General features: G+C 54.8%; 1 protein-coding gene and 1 non-coding gene across 2 annotated transcripts; one reads left to right on the top strand and one right to left on the bottom strand.

Annotated features, from left to right (window-relative positions):
* The first annotated feature begins 5810 nt into the window (after positions 1 to 5810).
* POM121L2 (POM121 transmembrane nucleoporin like 2) lies at positions 5811 to 9033 on the top strand. Its single transcript, XM_059674411.1, has one exon. The coding sequence runs from the start codon at positions 5841 to 5843 to the stop codon at positions 8904 to 8906; it is 3066 nt and encodes a 1021-aa protein (XP_059530394.1). The 5' UTR covers positions 5811 to 5840; the 3' UTR covers positions 8907 to 9033.
* Positions 9034 to 12999: 3966 nt separating this feature from the next.
* TRNAQ-CUG (transfer RNA glutamine (anticodon CUG)) lies at positions 13000 to 13071 on the bottom strand. Its single transcript has one exon. It is a non-coding gene; the product is annotated as a tRNA-Gln (tRNA).
* Between the last annotated feature and the right edge of the window lie 2765 nt (positions 13072 to 15836).

The raw sequence follows: 15836 nt of genomic DNA, 5'->3' as shown, positions 1-15836 counted from the left end.
AGTGTTTGAAAAGGAAAAGACACCGGCGGGGGCGAGGTGGGCAGGGCCCACTCACCGCGCAGATGCGCCCGGGGCAGGCGGGCAGGTGGACATGGGGGGTGGGGGGCGCCCTGCGCGAGGAGCCTCCCAGCCAGACGCCGCGCCCTCCGGGCTCTTTGGGGCATCTGGCTTCACAGAGGCCCCCCGAGCCTCGCAAAGAATGGGCTTCGGGGGAGGCTGGTGGTTCCACCCCTCGACTCCTGGAAGCTACCCCCGTGAAAAGGGCGTGCACGACGCGGCCTTGCTACAGGCCGAGAAGGGCCAGGCTCGCCCTCAGCACGCGGCGTCCGGCCCTGGTGCACTGCCTTCCTGACCGCGGGAGCCCTTCTCCCTCCTCCCGCAGCGCCCCGACAAGCGCCTGGCCTTGCGCTCGGGGCATCTTTGTGGAGACGTCAGCGGAGCCGCAGTGAAATTTTCTCCTTAAAACAAAGCTGATGCCCTAGCCGGTTTGGCTCAGTGGATAGAGTGCCAGCCTGCGGACTGAAAGGTGCCAGGTTCGATTCCAGTCAAGGGCATGTACCTTGGTTGCGGGCATATCCCCAGTGGGGGGTGTGCAGGAGGCAGCTGATCGATGTTTCTAACTATCTCTCTCCCTTCCTCTCTGTAAAAAAATAAGATATATTTAAAAAACAAAAAAAACAAAGCTGACAGCCCACCCTCCCCATCCCTGATTCCTTCTGACCCCACCTCTTCACCGGAAATCCTTACTATTAGGAGAGCATTGCTTTTCTTTCTTTTCTTTTCCTTTTTTTTTTTTTTAAATATATTTTATTGATTTTTTACAGAGAGGAAGGGAGAGAGATACAGAGAAACATCAATGAGAGAGAAACATCGACCAGCTGCCTCCTGCACATCTCCCACTGGGGATGTGCCAGCAACCCAGGTACATGCCCTTAACCGGAATCGAACCTGGGACCTATCTGTCCGCAGGCCGACGCTCTATCCACTGAGCCAAACCGGTTTCGGCAATTGCTTTTCTTTCTTAAAGAAATTTTTTAAAAGTTGATTTCAGAAAGGAAGGGGTGGGGTGAGTGGGGGAGAGAGAGATAGAAGCATCAATGAGAGAGAATCGTGGATCAGCTGCCTCCTGCACACCCCACACTGGGGATCGAACCTACAACCCTCGGTGCATGTGCCCTGATGGGACATCCACCTGTGACCTCTTGGTTCATAGGTCAATGCTCAACCCCTGAGCCACGAGGCTGGCCGTACTTTTTTTAAAATGGGCATTCCCTTTCCAAATGCAAAGTAGGCTCTTGCATCTCCACTGAGGAACCAGGGCAAACCACAGCTCATCCTGACCTTGACCTTCTAGCCCAGTGGTCGGCAAACTCATTAGTCAACAGAGCCAAAAATATCAACAGTACCATTAAAATTTCTTTGAGAGCCAAATTTTTTAAACTTAAACTATATAGGTACGTACATTGTTATTAACTTAATTAGGGTCCTCCTAAGGCTTAGGAAGAGCCACACTCAAGGGGCCAAAGAGCCGCATGTGACTCAGTTTGCCCACCACGGTTCTAGCCAATTCCTCTGGTGCCATGTGGACATTTCAGCTTGCCTATCTGATTGTCTCCTGCAAGTTCTCCTGACTCATTTTTGACCCCCAACAGTTATCTATATTATACAAACCCAGTGGCCCTAACACCATAATGACCAAAGACGGGTCACCAGGAGGCTGCGTGCATGGCAAGGCATGCGCAGGTGGGTGGGGATGTGACTCTGGGTCCTGTGGCGCTGGAGGAGTCTGGGGTCCCAGGTCTCACGCGATTTCCCCTGGGTTTGGGTCTTGCATGATTTTGTGCACTGGGTCACTAGTCCTATAAAAAAGGCTAATATCCTATCTAATAAAAGAGAAACATGGTAATTAGCGTACATCAGCTACCCTTCCCATTGGCTAATCAGCAAGATATGCAAATTAACTGCCAGCCAAGATGGCGGCCGGCAGCCAGGCAGCTTGAAGCTAACATGAGGCTTGCCGGCCTCTGAGCTTGCAGTTTGAAACATTGTTACAAATATAGAAGCTAAACAATACCCCAAAAACCTGCTTTCAGCCTGCCGAGACCTCAGAGCTGGAGTTGATACAGTGTTTCGATTATAGAACCCAAACAAACCAGATACCTGCTTTCAGCACCAGAGGCCTCAGAGCTGGAGCCAGAGCTAAAGCTGGCCCAGAATAAAAAAAGAAAAAGAAAAAAAGGAGCAGTTGGGAGCTTCAGTCCCAGCCTGAAAACAGCCCTCAGCCAGACTGGCCAGGCACCCCAGTGGGGACCCCCACCCTGAAGGGTGTGTGACCAGCTGCAAACAGCCATCATCCCCTCACCCAGGCTGGCCAGGCACCCCAGTGGGGACCCCCACCCTGATCCAGGACACCCTTCGGGGCAAACCAGCTGGCCCCCACCCGTGCACCAGGCCTCTATCCTATATAGTAAAAGGGTAATATGCCTCCCAGCACCGGGATCAGCGTGACAGCTGGGCAGCGCCCAAACCCCCTGATCGCCCTGTGGCTCTGTATGTGACAGGGGGTGGGGCCACAACCTCCCCATCCGCCCTGCTCTGTTTGTGACAGGGGAAGGCGCCCCCACCCCCTGATCAGCCCTGCTCTGTGCCTGATAGGGGGGAGCTCCCCAACCCCCTGATCACCCTGCGGCTCTGTGTGTGACAGGGTGAGGTGCCCCAACCCCCTGATCGGCCCTGCTCTGTGGGTAATAGAGGGCGGTGCCCCAACCCCCCCCCCCCACACACACACACGGTCCCTGCTCTGTGTGTGATGGGGTAGAGCCATAACCTCCCCATCGGCCCTGCCCTGAGTGTGACAGTGGCGGTGCCCCAACCCCCTGATCCGCCCTGCTCTGTGTGTGATAGGGGGTGGTGCCCCAACTCCCCTATCAGCCCTACTCTGTGAGTGACAGGGGGGAGCTCCTCAACCCCCTGATCGGCCCTACTCTGTGCGTGACAGGGGGGAGCTCCCCAACCCCCTGATTGGCCCTGCTCTGTGTGTGACAGGGGGCAGCACTCCAACCCCCTGATTGGTCCTGCTCTGTGTGTGTCAGGGTACGGAACCCCAACCCCCCTGATGGGCCCTGCTCTGTGCGTGACAGGGGGTGGCGCCGCAACCTCCCCATTGACCCTGCCTTGAGTGTGACAGGGGGCAGTGCCCCAACCCCCCAATCGGCCCTACCCTGAGCGTGACTGAGGGTGGCATCGCAACCTCCCAATCCACCCTGCTCTGTGCATGACAGGGGGCGGCGCCCCAACTACCCAATCGGCCCTGCTCTGAGCCCGACCAGGGGCTGCACCTAGGGATTAGGCCTGCCCTCTGCCACCCGGGAGCAGGCCTAAGCCAGCAGGTCGTTATCTCCCGAAGGGTCCCAGACTGCGAGAGGACACAGGCCAGGCTGAGGGACCCCCCTCCCCCCTGAGTGCACAAATTTTTGTGCACCGGGCCTCTAGTTCCTATATAAAAGGCTAATATGCAAATACACCAAACAGAGGAAAGACTGGTTGTTATGATGCGCACTGACCACCAGGGGGCAGTCCAACGCTGGGGCTGCCCCCTGGTGGTCAGTGTGCTCCCACAGGGGGAGCACAGCTCAGCCAGAAGCTGGGCTCACAGCTGGTAAGCACAGTGGCAGTCGGGGGAGCCTCTCCCGTCTCCCAGGCAGCACTAAGGATGTCCCACTGAGGCTCCCGGACACAACAGGGCGCAGGCCTGGCTGAGGGACCCCCGGGGTGCACAAATGTGGTGGTGCTGTGTCCAGCTTTGCCAAGAACATACCTTTCAGCTGGAAATCGGGAACACAAGAATCCTTCCACTGGGTTGACTGAGGAGTCAGAATTTCTCATTTATTTAGGCTCTTGCAGTAAAACCCAGTTGCGTAGTTTATGGGAACTTGTTTTCCTGCCAGGTTGGCTGGCCTATATTCTTGCAGCCCAGATCCTATGCTAGTATATCGTCAGGGCTCTTCTCTCTTTATTACAGCAGTACTACCTCCTAGGGAGCAGTTTGGGAATTTGTGAGAGTTTTCTGGTTGTCATGCTGGTTGAGGGCCAGGGATGGTGGACATTCCTGCAAAACAAAGAATGTCCCTTATCTGGCCAGACTTTCATAAAAGCTGTTACCTGACACTACATGACATGTAAATACAAGGTGTTCTGTACAGTTTTGCTATGGATTGGAAAGCCCAGGAAACACACTTCTTTTTCTTTGCATGTCCTCCCAGGACTGAAGGAGGTGCCGGCAGCGCGCAGTCTCCCAGGGACCAGGGAGGAGCTGCCCTGCCCCACGTCTCTCCCGTGGCCCTCCAGTCTCCCATGAACCGACTGGGAGAAAGGATTTTCAGCCTAAAGTAAAGGCCTTGGTGAGCCCGGGAGAGGCATCCGGGAGTCGGGGCCAGGACGGGTGGGGTCAGAGAGTCCACGCAGATGAAAAGGGCGCCAGCGTCTTGCGCACCTGGAACCCCCAAGCTGCCCTCACTCTGCGGGGACCAGCTGCGAGCGGAATCAGGCCACTTCAAGTTCACGCACTTATTTCTGAAGAAGATGATGGAACGAATCCATACAATCCATTTTAAGAAACAAAGTAAACTGATTTACAAAACTGGCTACAAAAAAGAAAATAAACCAAAATAGCTACAAAAATATGCTGAATGAAGACTAGTCTACGATCATTTACTATAAAAACAACAAAACACTCTCTTCTAAATCCTCCTTAAAATCAGAAAATAGATCATTTTAAAGGGGAAAATAGACGAACAAGTTGGATACAATTTTGGTAGAGAAACCAAATAACCGATTTTTGTGCGAATACATAAGGTCTCACTGAATTTGAGACTAAGCCAGGATCAACCAGGTGACTAACATTCTCGAAGTTTTAAAGCCAAATAACGTTTAAAGATGACGAAAAAGGTTCCTTCTAATGACAATACAACTGGCACGAACCGAGTCCCACTCTTTCAAGAAAGGTCGTTGGAGACTGCGTTCCCTTAGAAGCCCACTCGGTCCCAAAGCAGGTGAAGCCCTCTCGGCGTCTTTGCTCCCATCCAGGCGCTCGGCTGCTGCGCCCGGCGGGCCGCGCTGGTGAATGGCGAGGTGACGGAGCTCGGGAAGGAGGCGCCTTCGTGGGGGCTCCGGCTCTGGGTGGGGAGAGGAGGCCCCGCCTGACCCAGAGGACCAGCCAGGACCGAGGGGCTGTGTCTCCTTTCCGGCTGCACTTGCCTTCCTGCAACCAGCAGGTGCCAGTCCTCTGCCAGGGGGTCAAGCTCCCGGCCTCCCCCAGGGTCGCCTCCCACGCGCGCCCTCTGAGTTGGGCGGGGCCTCCGGAGGCCTCTCCCCACCCCGAGCCGGAGCCCCGGAAGGCACCGCTGGTCCCGAGCTCAGCCACGTCGCCATCTCGCCACGCGCGGCCCCACCTGGCGCACTGCGCACGCCCGCCATCGGCTGCGCGGTGTCCAGTCCTGCTCTCCCGGCTCCGACTCCGGGGATCCGCGCGACGCCCGGGCCCAGCCCTTCACGCCTCACGTCCCCTCGGAACCCTCTCCTCGGCTGAGCGCATAGCTCAGGCCTCCAAACCGCAGAGCCCGCGGGGCTGCCGCGGCCCCGCGCGCCCGGGTCCCGCTGACGCTGCTCGACTGGCGCGGGCCCCGCGGGTGCGGGGCGCCCCAACACCCTCTCATTTCCCTCGCGCGGGATCCCAACCGTCACCGAACCCTGAGCGCCGGGACTCGGTGGAGCCGGCGGATGTAGGAAACCTCGGAGGCCGACGCCGTCCTCAGAGTAGCCGAGTCGCCTCGCTGCTCCGCATGGGCGGTTTCCTGGGCAAACAGGGACCCCCGCCACCCCCAGCCGAGGGGGGCGCAGACCGGCCGCAGAGGACCGTGACCCGCCAGCCTTCCCAGGCCCTTCACCAGCTCCACAGGGTTCAGCACGTCCATCGCGCCCACCCTGCGCCGCGGCTCCGACCGGGGAGGAGGCCGCGGGACTGGGACCCCGCCAACCCCGCCTCGTGGGTCGCGAACGAGGCCTGGAGCCGCTTCCCCATGCGGCGCCCCCAGCATTCCATCGTGGGGCCGCGCCCCTCGGACTGGTGGGAAAGCTACCTGAAGCGGACCATCTGGTCGCTCCGGCACCCCAGGGCGGTGTGGAGCCCCGTGACCATCAAGATCACGCCCCTGGCGCAGCGAGGGCTCCCCGCCACGCCCCCGGCGCCCACCATCCGCTCCGCAGGGGCTTCAGCCTCGGAGACGCCCCCAGACTCGCGTGCGAAGGAGGCGGTGCTGAGGGTCCTCAGAGAGTCCAAGCAGGTGAGGTGGAGGCTGGAGGGACCGCCGTCCCAGGCCCCCGACAGGCCGGGCAGCAAGAGGGGGAGCCCAGAAGCCAGAGCATCTGCGTTTAAGCCTCTGGTGAAGAGTGGGAAACTCGCTTCCTTCGTGCCCAGCCTTGGGCCTCTGAGCTTGGGCCGCAGCTTGGCTAGGAGGCCCAGTTCCTGCTCCCTGAGCTCCTTGGCCGGCTCGCACCCAGGGGGCCCCCTCGGCTCCAAAAGGAACGCGATCACAAGCTCCTACAGCTCCGCCAGAGGCCTCTCCCAGCCTTGGAAGAGACGCGCGCCCCTCCAGATGCCCGAGTGGCCGGTGAAAAAGAAAAGCGGTCCTCAGCGTCACTTGCCAGGCCCACTGGCCGCGGAGGAGTCCCCGGCAGCGCCCGGCAGCCCCGGGCCGCGAGGTGAGGCGACTCCACGGCTGCTCACTGGCCCTGGGCCCCCGCTGGCCCTGCGTCCACCCCCGCAGCTTGGTTATGCAGTCCCTGCTGAGGACCTGGCCTCGGGGACAGAAGCTGGGCTTCCGTGGAGCAACAGAACCAAGAAGGATGCCACCGCAGACCCTGCACCTGACGCTCAGTCTCCGGCTCTGCCTCCCCTGTCCCTCACCCTGCCTTCTGCAGGCACCGCTCCAGCCGAGGGCACGGATCCTCAGGCGGCATCTCCAGGTCCACGCGCCCCCCCAGTGCCTGCGGGAGAGGGAACCAGTGTGGTCCACTCGCCTCCGGAGACGCCCAGCCTGCTGGCCCCACTCGGGTGCTCCCAGCCAGTACCCCTTCCAGGCCCCTCTGCAGGCTCCGAGCCCACAGCTGCTGTCACCCTTCTGACCCCTGCTCCTCCCACCTCATCTGTCACTGACACCACGTGGCCACCTTCCGCCTGTCAGGCTGACTCATTTTCCAGGCCCCCAGGCCCACCTGCCATCACCCCCACAGCACCCTCTGCACAAAGGACTGTGTTTGGAGTGGTGAGGGGACTAGCTCACCATCTTCCTGCCTCTGCACCTCCTGCTGCCACGTCTGCTGACCCCACCTCAAAGCCCAGTTGGAGGCCCCCACCTGACAATGAGGCTCCAGTCTCCTTACCTTCCAGAATCTCAGCCACGACTGCAGCCCGACCCCCTCCAGGCCTCCCAATGCCCACCTTCAAGCCCATCTTTGGCAGCATCGATCCGCTTAAAACTAGGCCTGTGATCACTCCTTTCTCCTTCAAGCAGCCGTCTCCTCCAGGTCCTCCTGCTGTTACCCTCCTCTTCCACAACCTGGGCACGACCAGCTCTGCAGCCACCTCCACCGCCCCCGTCAGCACATCCACAGGCTCCTCTTTCAAGCCACCTTGGGATTTTGGTGGAGCAGGTGTTACCAGGACCGTAGGCAACACGTACTCTGACTCTTCCCCTTCTCACACTTTCCTCCCTGGGGCTCCCCATGCCTTCAGGGACAACCTTTCGAACCCAGTCACAGGCTTCACCTCCCCACCTCCCCAGCTTCCCACCATTCCCATGGTAAATGCAGTCAACATCTTTAGCCAGGTTCTTCCCAGCGCTGCCCAGATATCCCCTAGGAAAAGCACCGCCCATTTTAAGGGCAAGGGCAGCCCTCTGTCGGCCTCGGCCCTCGTCACCCCAAGCCAGCCCACATTGCCATCGGGCATCTCCAAGCCAACCCCAGCATTCACACTTCCTTTGGGGTCAAGCTCAAAGCCACTTTTCCCACTCTCCCTGGGAGTCACGGCCCGGCCTGCATTTGGGGCTTCAGGTGGGCAAAGGCAAGGGGCCCACCAACCAGCCCTTAGCCCAAGCTTCAAGAGCTCTTCTGTGTTAGGAAACTCGGCAGTGGTCCCCTCAACCCCAACCCCAGCCCCAGCTCCAGCTCAGCCAGCCTTCAGCAGCCCCACATGGTCAGCATTCGGGGTGTTGACACCCTCTGCCTCCACCTTCCACATCCCTGCCAGCATCCAGACAGGTGCAGGCAGCACCCCAGCAGGTTTTCCCTTTGGTCCAGCTAGTGCCACTGGTTTTGGGGTTGTCCCCCAGCCCCGCCAGAATGGGGCTCAGGCCTCAGTGTTTGGCATCACAGCCCCACGACCTTTTGCTTTTGGGGGGTTAGTGACCCCTATGGACTGTGGGGAGTCTGGAGACAGCATGGCTGTCCCAGACATGAGCTCCAACTCTGGAGTGTTCTCCATCAGAGCCATGCCCAGTGGGGCCAAGCATGCCGTCACACCCTTCGGAAAAGGCTGGAGTCAGAACACCCAGGGCCTGACCCCCCAGGGCACCCCTTTTGCCTTGGGGAGGCCCAGTATTTCTGCAAGAAAGATTATGTTTGGAGGCCCTGCCATGGCCCCCTTAGCTCACAGCCTGCCTGCCCCTAGACCACTTCAGACAGGCAGTAGCTTTGGCTTAGGGATTCCCTCTCCGCCTGCCCAGGGTTCCCTTGGGAGAGGGTCCTTCAGACCAGCAGTCCCTTCATTTTCCATTGGTGCCAAGCCCAAAACCCCAAAGAGTCGGGAGCCAGGGCATTCCCGAAGGCATCATGCCCACAGGAAATAGCTGTGTCCCTCACCCTCACCCTGACTCGGACCTCAGTGTTGTTGGGAAGAGCCTTCATATCCTCTAATTCTCTAAAGTAAAAAATACCCAGATTTAAGGCTAGAGCTTTATGTTTACCCGTGGGTCCTCATCCTGTCTAGAAGGTGGAGCACCGGGATGTCTAGTGGTGACAGCAGAAAGCAACCTCTGGACTTGAGCAGAGCCCCCCCGCTCCGCCCCTCACCCCCCCCTCACCCCCCCCCCCCCCGCCCATTCCCCTCTGTATCACTCATAGGTTCAGTCAGTACACTACCTCCTGCTTTTCCCCTGGGAACGGACATGCCGGGAGGCAGCAGGTACAGCCCCACCCTCTTGCATCTTTGGGAGGAGGAATGGATTCAAAGTCTTAGCTTTTATTTGGCTCTAAGAAGTGAGCCCCTTTCTCTGGTCCCTGGGGACGCTGAGTCCTCATTCTTGCTGTGTTGTTCCTCAGTGGGTTCTTGGAAGAAGAGCCCGCTCCTCATTGCAGAAAAGGGAAGCTCTTGCCCAGTGACCCTCCAGGCTTGGAGCAGTCAGGTGGGCCTTGCCTTTTTGTCCACCATTCTCCGGTCTGTACACAGACCCCTCTTCACGGTGTCTGATAGGACGGCTATGTGTGCTTCCAGCTGAGGACCAATGACCAGACCCACATGTGGGACCTAAGTCTGAGGCCCACCTCACTGGATGAGTTGAATCGCACCACACTGTGCCTACAAATGCCAATTTTCAAGTGTTTTTGGCTTTAAGGGATGACTTGTCAGGAAGAACTAGGGCCAGGCAGGGTGGTGCAACCTTGCTTCTCTCTACAACATAGGCTGTGTTGCCTCCAGTAGGAGCAAAAATGCAGTTAGGGAACCAAAGCTTACACCTCATTTTCCTTTTAATTTGTACCTCAAACCACTCCTCCATGCTCATGTCTCCGGGAGTGGGGGTTGGGGGTCTGGGCAGGGCAGGAAGTCTCTTGGGCCTGAGAACAAAGGAAGAAAGCAAAAGAGAGCAGGTATCTGGGCTGGTCTCTGCTCTGCAGCCCATTGGCGGCCTGTGAGTGAGCTGTGGCGTGCTCCTTAGCACTGCTTACCATCCCAAAGGAGAGAGACAAGAGCGACTCCCTGTAGACAGCTCTCTGCCGTGTGGTTGTATGGGTGCCTTGGAAGAGGCCTCACTGGAAAAATAAGCCATCTTAAACTGGTCGATAAAATAAAAATCGTCTAAATGAGTCAATGATGTAGAACTGACTGTGAAATTCATGTCGATTCTTAACAAAGATGTTAAGAAGCTTTCCCAAGCCCACCTGTTAGTAGAGGGGAGACATGGGATTTAAACCCGAAAGGTTCTAAGGTCCGGGCTTCCCCTCCCTCACATAGCAAATCACCGAGGTTAGAGCTCAAACCCAGGTCTTAGTATCCATGCTGTTGCTTCAGCAAAGTAAATGGGTGATACTGTATGTCATAGGACTTACTCACGTAATCATGAACACTGACTCACTCCCTGTTACAGTTATCATATTCTGTGAGAAGAAAGTCACAGGTTGAGCCAGACCCTCCAGAGATGAGATCAAACAAGGGCATGACCGTGGCAGGTGGTGATCGGGACCATATTGAGAGTCTGCTTGTCCTGCTGGTTTCTGACCAGCTCATCTCCACCTGTGACACTTGTGTGTCATGTCCTATGGTGTCACGTGATGAAAAATGGAAATAGAAAAAACTAAGCTGGGGTGGGTGGGCATTGACCCTTCTATAGAAGGCACCCAGAAAGGATTTGTTAAAATAATTTTATTTTACATGCATATATTACATATACATATTTTAATATATTTTTGTTTAATCTTACATTCATGCACTTGTTTCCATGGCAACAAATACTCTTTACAAATATAATTCTGAAAATTCCATGTATTTTATTGAACAGAGGACACTTAGGGACCACATGCTTCATGCCTATTTTGTGTCAATGATAGTGAATGCATTAAGCTCATAAATATTTGTTCCTTTAAACTGATTATACTTTATACATTCCCAATATTTTTCTCAACAATGCTGAGGTGAACATATCTGTATGAAAATCTTTATCTCCATCTGTGTTTCTCAAGGATTGAAGCTTAGAAGTGGGACCATTGGGTAACTATGGATAAACGCCTTCAGACTCTTGTTATATGTTTTTTCCAATTTTTTTTTTTTGTCCTTGTGTTTCTTCCCAGGGTTGTTATGAGGAGCAAATGCAATGTCCTTGACCAATGAAAGATATTTTTTCTGTCTGGGAAGCTCATCTTCTGAACATTTTCTCCTGACTTGTCTTTCTTTTTCTTATTGAGTTATGGAAGGTATTTTTTTTCTCACTCTGAGGCCTTTGTATTGCAATATTTTCTCCCACTTAGAAACTTGTATTTCACTCAAATAATGCTGTCTTTGGATGATCACAGTGCTTAGTTTTTTTTTTTGTTTGTTTGTTTTTTTTTTTTGTGTGTGTGTGTGTGTGTGTTTAAACTTTCTGCTGAAGTTTATATATAGTCAGAGAAGTACCCTGAACATCGGGGTATGGCTCACTGAATTTTCTCACACTGAACACATCAGTGTAACCAGCATCCAAGAAACAAAATATTACAAATACTCCATAATCCTCTTTGTGCTGAGAGATACTTATATTAATCAACATGTACTTCAGATTTTTTTCAGATACCTCTTTATTCCTTCAATCGGTCCACCCCATGAGGGTCTGCAGGGCCGGGGGGTGGAGGGTGGGGGGAGACACACAGTTCTGGGCACCCTTGCTGGTGAGGGGAAAAAATAGAGACACTACACTCAAGCTAACAAAACGACTTAAATCAGAAAGGGCTGCAACATGATCATTTTCATCTACTTTTAACTAACCCGAGGCCTTGAACTTTCTAGCTTTCCAGTTGTGCATCAATGCCCAGCCGGACATAAATCCTGCAGACAACCCTCTGAACCAGGGGATGGTTTGACCAGGAGTGCACTGCTGGCTATGATGTGTGCTGCCCACCAAGGAGTGGTGCAGGCTATGGCCGGGGTTGGCAATGCGGTGCTGGCAGCGGGGGCAGTGGAGGTGCTGCCTGCCGGATGGGCCCCCAGAGAGCGGGACCACGGTGGGATGGTGGAGCAGGTGAGGGGGGCGGGCACCAGGCCAAGGTGGGGTGCCAGGTGGGGCTGCAGGCTGGGGGCACAAGCTCCGCAGGCCACCCCAAGGGACCCCACCCGTGCACAAATTCGTGCACCCGGCCTCTAGTTTTACTATAAAAACGCTCAACATTTTCTTCAAAACACTCTCGGTATCTCTTGGTAGTATTTCCAGAATTGCAGTTCGCGTAAGACCCTTGAATAAAACTTTGTTATTTAATTCTAACGAAGCCCCTGGTTTGTTCACGGCGGGGGGAGACGAGGGGAGGTCGGGGCAGCGTCTGTGAACCGGCTTTCTCCGATTCCTGAACCAGAAAAGCGTGTGCAAACTCGGACCCGCAGGTCCCCTGACCACTGACCATCGCTGCTGGTTGGTCAACCCACCTGGATCTCTGAACGTGGGCTCCATCCCTATGTGGTGTTGCCTGCGAACAGTTTTCTCTCGCCACAGTGACAGCGACTCTCTCAGGCCCATAGTCCAGGGGTAAACCCTTTTCTACAATCCAGCCCCACTCTTCTCCGGCCACGACCATCAACAAACTTCCTCTCGCTCTTCCCGCTCCCACCTTCCCTTCCGTCTCCTCCGTTTACGGGTTTTTTCTAGAGATTTCCGGTTCCAGTAAGCTTGGGTGCTTTCTGCGCGCATTTTCGTTTGAGGTCCCTCCCCTCCCCCCCCCCGCCCTCCCTCCCCCGCCGTTCCCCCCCGCCCCTCCCCTCCCCTCCCCTCCCCTCCCCCCTCCCCCCCCCCCGTCTCCCCGCCCCAAGAAAGAAGTTGCGCCCAGCAAGTGTTAAGTTGTGCTTTGGCTGAGTGACTGCAGACACCGGGCTCAGAAAGTGTGAGGTGGGAGAATCAGAAATAAACTTGGGTGCGGGGATTTGTACGAGTAAGAGAATGAGTTGCGAGGGGAAGTGCAGTTCAAATAAGGACCAAAAACAAAACAAGGTCCCACCGAGATTTGAACTCGGATCGCTGGATTCAGAGTCCAGAGTGCTAACCATTACACCATGGGGCCCAGGTGCTGGAGGCATCATCTAAACTCTGTGGTGACATAGTTCCTTCTCCCAGGCGCCTTGACCTAGGCATGAAGGTCTGTCTGCTCTTCCTTCTCTGGGATCAAGTGGTGGGCGATTACCTGTCCCGGGCGGGCCAACACTTTGTGCATCGGGGTCTCTGGGAAGACGCGTACGGAGAGGAAGCATCGGACGCCAGGCCATCCTTCCCGGTGCTTCCTCCCGGGCCATGTGGGCTGCTGGTTAAATCAGAGTCTTCAGAGTCATGGGAAGAACAGCCTTTTAAGGATTTCCTTTGCGCCGTATCTCTTGTTGATTTAAAAAATAGATTAGTTGGTGCTTTGGAAAGACCATTTAAAATGGAATAAGCTTTTAAAGAAGTTGCCAGCTATCCTTTCCGCTTCTTTTCTTTTTCCACGGGGCAGAGCTCCCACTTTTGAGTCCTCGGCCCCCTCAACTCTGTGCTCAGCCACTGCTCCCGGAGGAAAGAAAAGGAAACATGTCGGGGACACGTCGAATTTAGGGGCACTGAGCTGGGTCATGAGTGGATTAAAGGACAGCAAGAGCGATGGACCCGAACTTGGAGAACATGGCCCGGAATAGGTTAGTCTCTGCTTTTTGCCGGTTAGGAATCGAGTTTCTCTAAACACAAACACACCTGTGGCCTTTATGGGAATCGAACCCACATTCTCTCTCATCATTGATGTTTCTCTCTCTCCCTCTCCCTTTCTGAACAATAAAAATCTATTTTTAAAATGATTTATTGTGTGTACTAGGCATGGTGTACTAGGGTTTCATAGATTTACAAAACAGGGCATTACATCTCTTGGAAATTATATTCTAGTGAGAGCGACAGAGAAATCGAGTCATCGTTCAAATTAACACAAAATTTGCAATGAGAAGGGTATAGTGCTAAGAGAAATATGAAGATTTATCTAGAAAGTTGGGAAGTTCTTTCTAAAAAAGTGAAGATTGAGAAGACGCTAATCAGTAAAGAAGAGTATTTAAGGAGGGACAATAACATGTGTACAAATCCATGGTAAACTAGAGAGATTGCAAACAGGACAGTGTGTTGGAGAGAAAGGAGCTGTGAAATGTGAAGACGAGGCTGAAGACAGTCGGGCCATAATCCTCAGGGTGACATAATAAATAAACATAAAAACACGTAGGCAACTGATAGCTCTTTTATTAACCGCACACACCACAGTCTCTGCCTCGGATCCCTTTGTCCTCTCAAAGTACACAGAATTGGAGACCTGGTCTGACCCAATCTCGGTATAGAAGAGCTACACTTCTCCCAAACGATTTGAGAAAACGCGCGGGAATTCGGGTCATGTGAATCCCCTTTGGCGGTCTCGCTGGGCAGCGGGAACCCGGGTCCCCTGTCCCCTGCCCCCCGGTGCGGTGCCGGGCAAACGCGGGCGCACCAGCAGTCGGACGTGAAGTATTTCCCCGATGGGGTCGAGCCCGCTTTCCAGCCTGCATTCAATCAGATAGAAACAATGTGTCCGGTATCTCAGGCTTTTATAAAAATTTAAAAAAATATATGTGAACCAAACACACACATCGCCAACTCCAGGTACCTGAAACGATTTCCTTCCCAGAAAACCCTCACTCGGCCCGGCTAATGCAGGGCGCGCTGTCCATGGTCCTGACCCCGGGAAGCGTGCGGCTCCCTCCTGGCCACCAGGGATCGCCGCCAGCCGGGCGCGCACCTGGAACCAAGTCCGAGGCCAGTCCCTGGAAAGGTCGGGCGGAACCGCTGGCGGTCACCACACCCTACCGGCGAGGCCTAGACGCCGGGTTCCCTGCGTGTCTGTCTCGCCGACTTACCTCCATCACACACCCAAGTAAACACAGCCGCACCGCGTGGCCCTCCCAGCCGGGACTGGTCTGTGCTGAATGGAATGGAACGGAAAGTGAACCTATTGACGCCGAGCTGCTCGGCGCCCAGCTGACGACTTCTGGCCGCGAGTGGCCGCAGCACCAGGAAGTCTCGGCCAGGTGACCGGTCAGGCTCAGGGCCCAGCGCCTGGGAAGTCCGGGTGTGAAGACGCAGATTGGGCTCAGGTCCGCCCAGATCTGGAGACGCGGTCGGACTCAAGCACTTGCACCCGGAAGCCTGATGTGGAGTCGAGGGTTGGGTTCTGGTCCCCGCACCTGGAATGCCTCTGCCTGGTGATGGAGGTCGTCCTTAGGTCTGTCTTTCTTTCCTTTTTTCTTTCTCTCCTTTCTGTCGAATCTATTCATCATCGACTGTCTACCTAGGATCTATCCATCTGTTATCTATCACCCACTATCTATCGTCCCTCTACTACTCTATTATTGATCTATCAATCATCTGCCATCTATCGACATATCATAAAAGGTCTTGGACCCAGATGACATAAAGAATTGCTAAAGTGCAATGCTAAGAGGGAAGGATCTAATTTTTAAACATAATTTGGTGGAGTTGGAGTTGTGATTCTTAGAAAGTCTCTGCATAAATTCCCAGGTTGACAGCATGAATGAGGATGTGGTCTCAGCGGTGCTCCTCTGAGGAGGACTTTTTAGAAACCTCGAAGGCTTAGGCATTTAGAGGAGAAATGCAAATACAAAAGACCTTAAGCAAGGGTTGTTTCCGCCCGGGACCTTCTGCGTGTCAAGCGAATGTGATAACCACTACGCTATGGAAACACCATGCTGAATGCTTGCTTTACGGTATAGCGGAGTCACATACTTACTTCCTAGGAGTCCCCAAAACTAATACTTTTGAATGATTTTTCTT

Source organism: Myotis daubentonii, chromosome 18, assembly GCF_963259705.1.
Source record: "Myotis daubentonii chromosome 18, mMyoDau2.1, whole genome shotgun sequence".
NCBI lineage: Eukaryota > Metazoa > Chordata > Mammalia > Chiroptera > Vespertilionidae > Myotis > Myotis daubentonii.
This window is presented reverse-complemented; position numbering and strand designations above follow the sequence as displayed.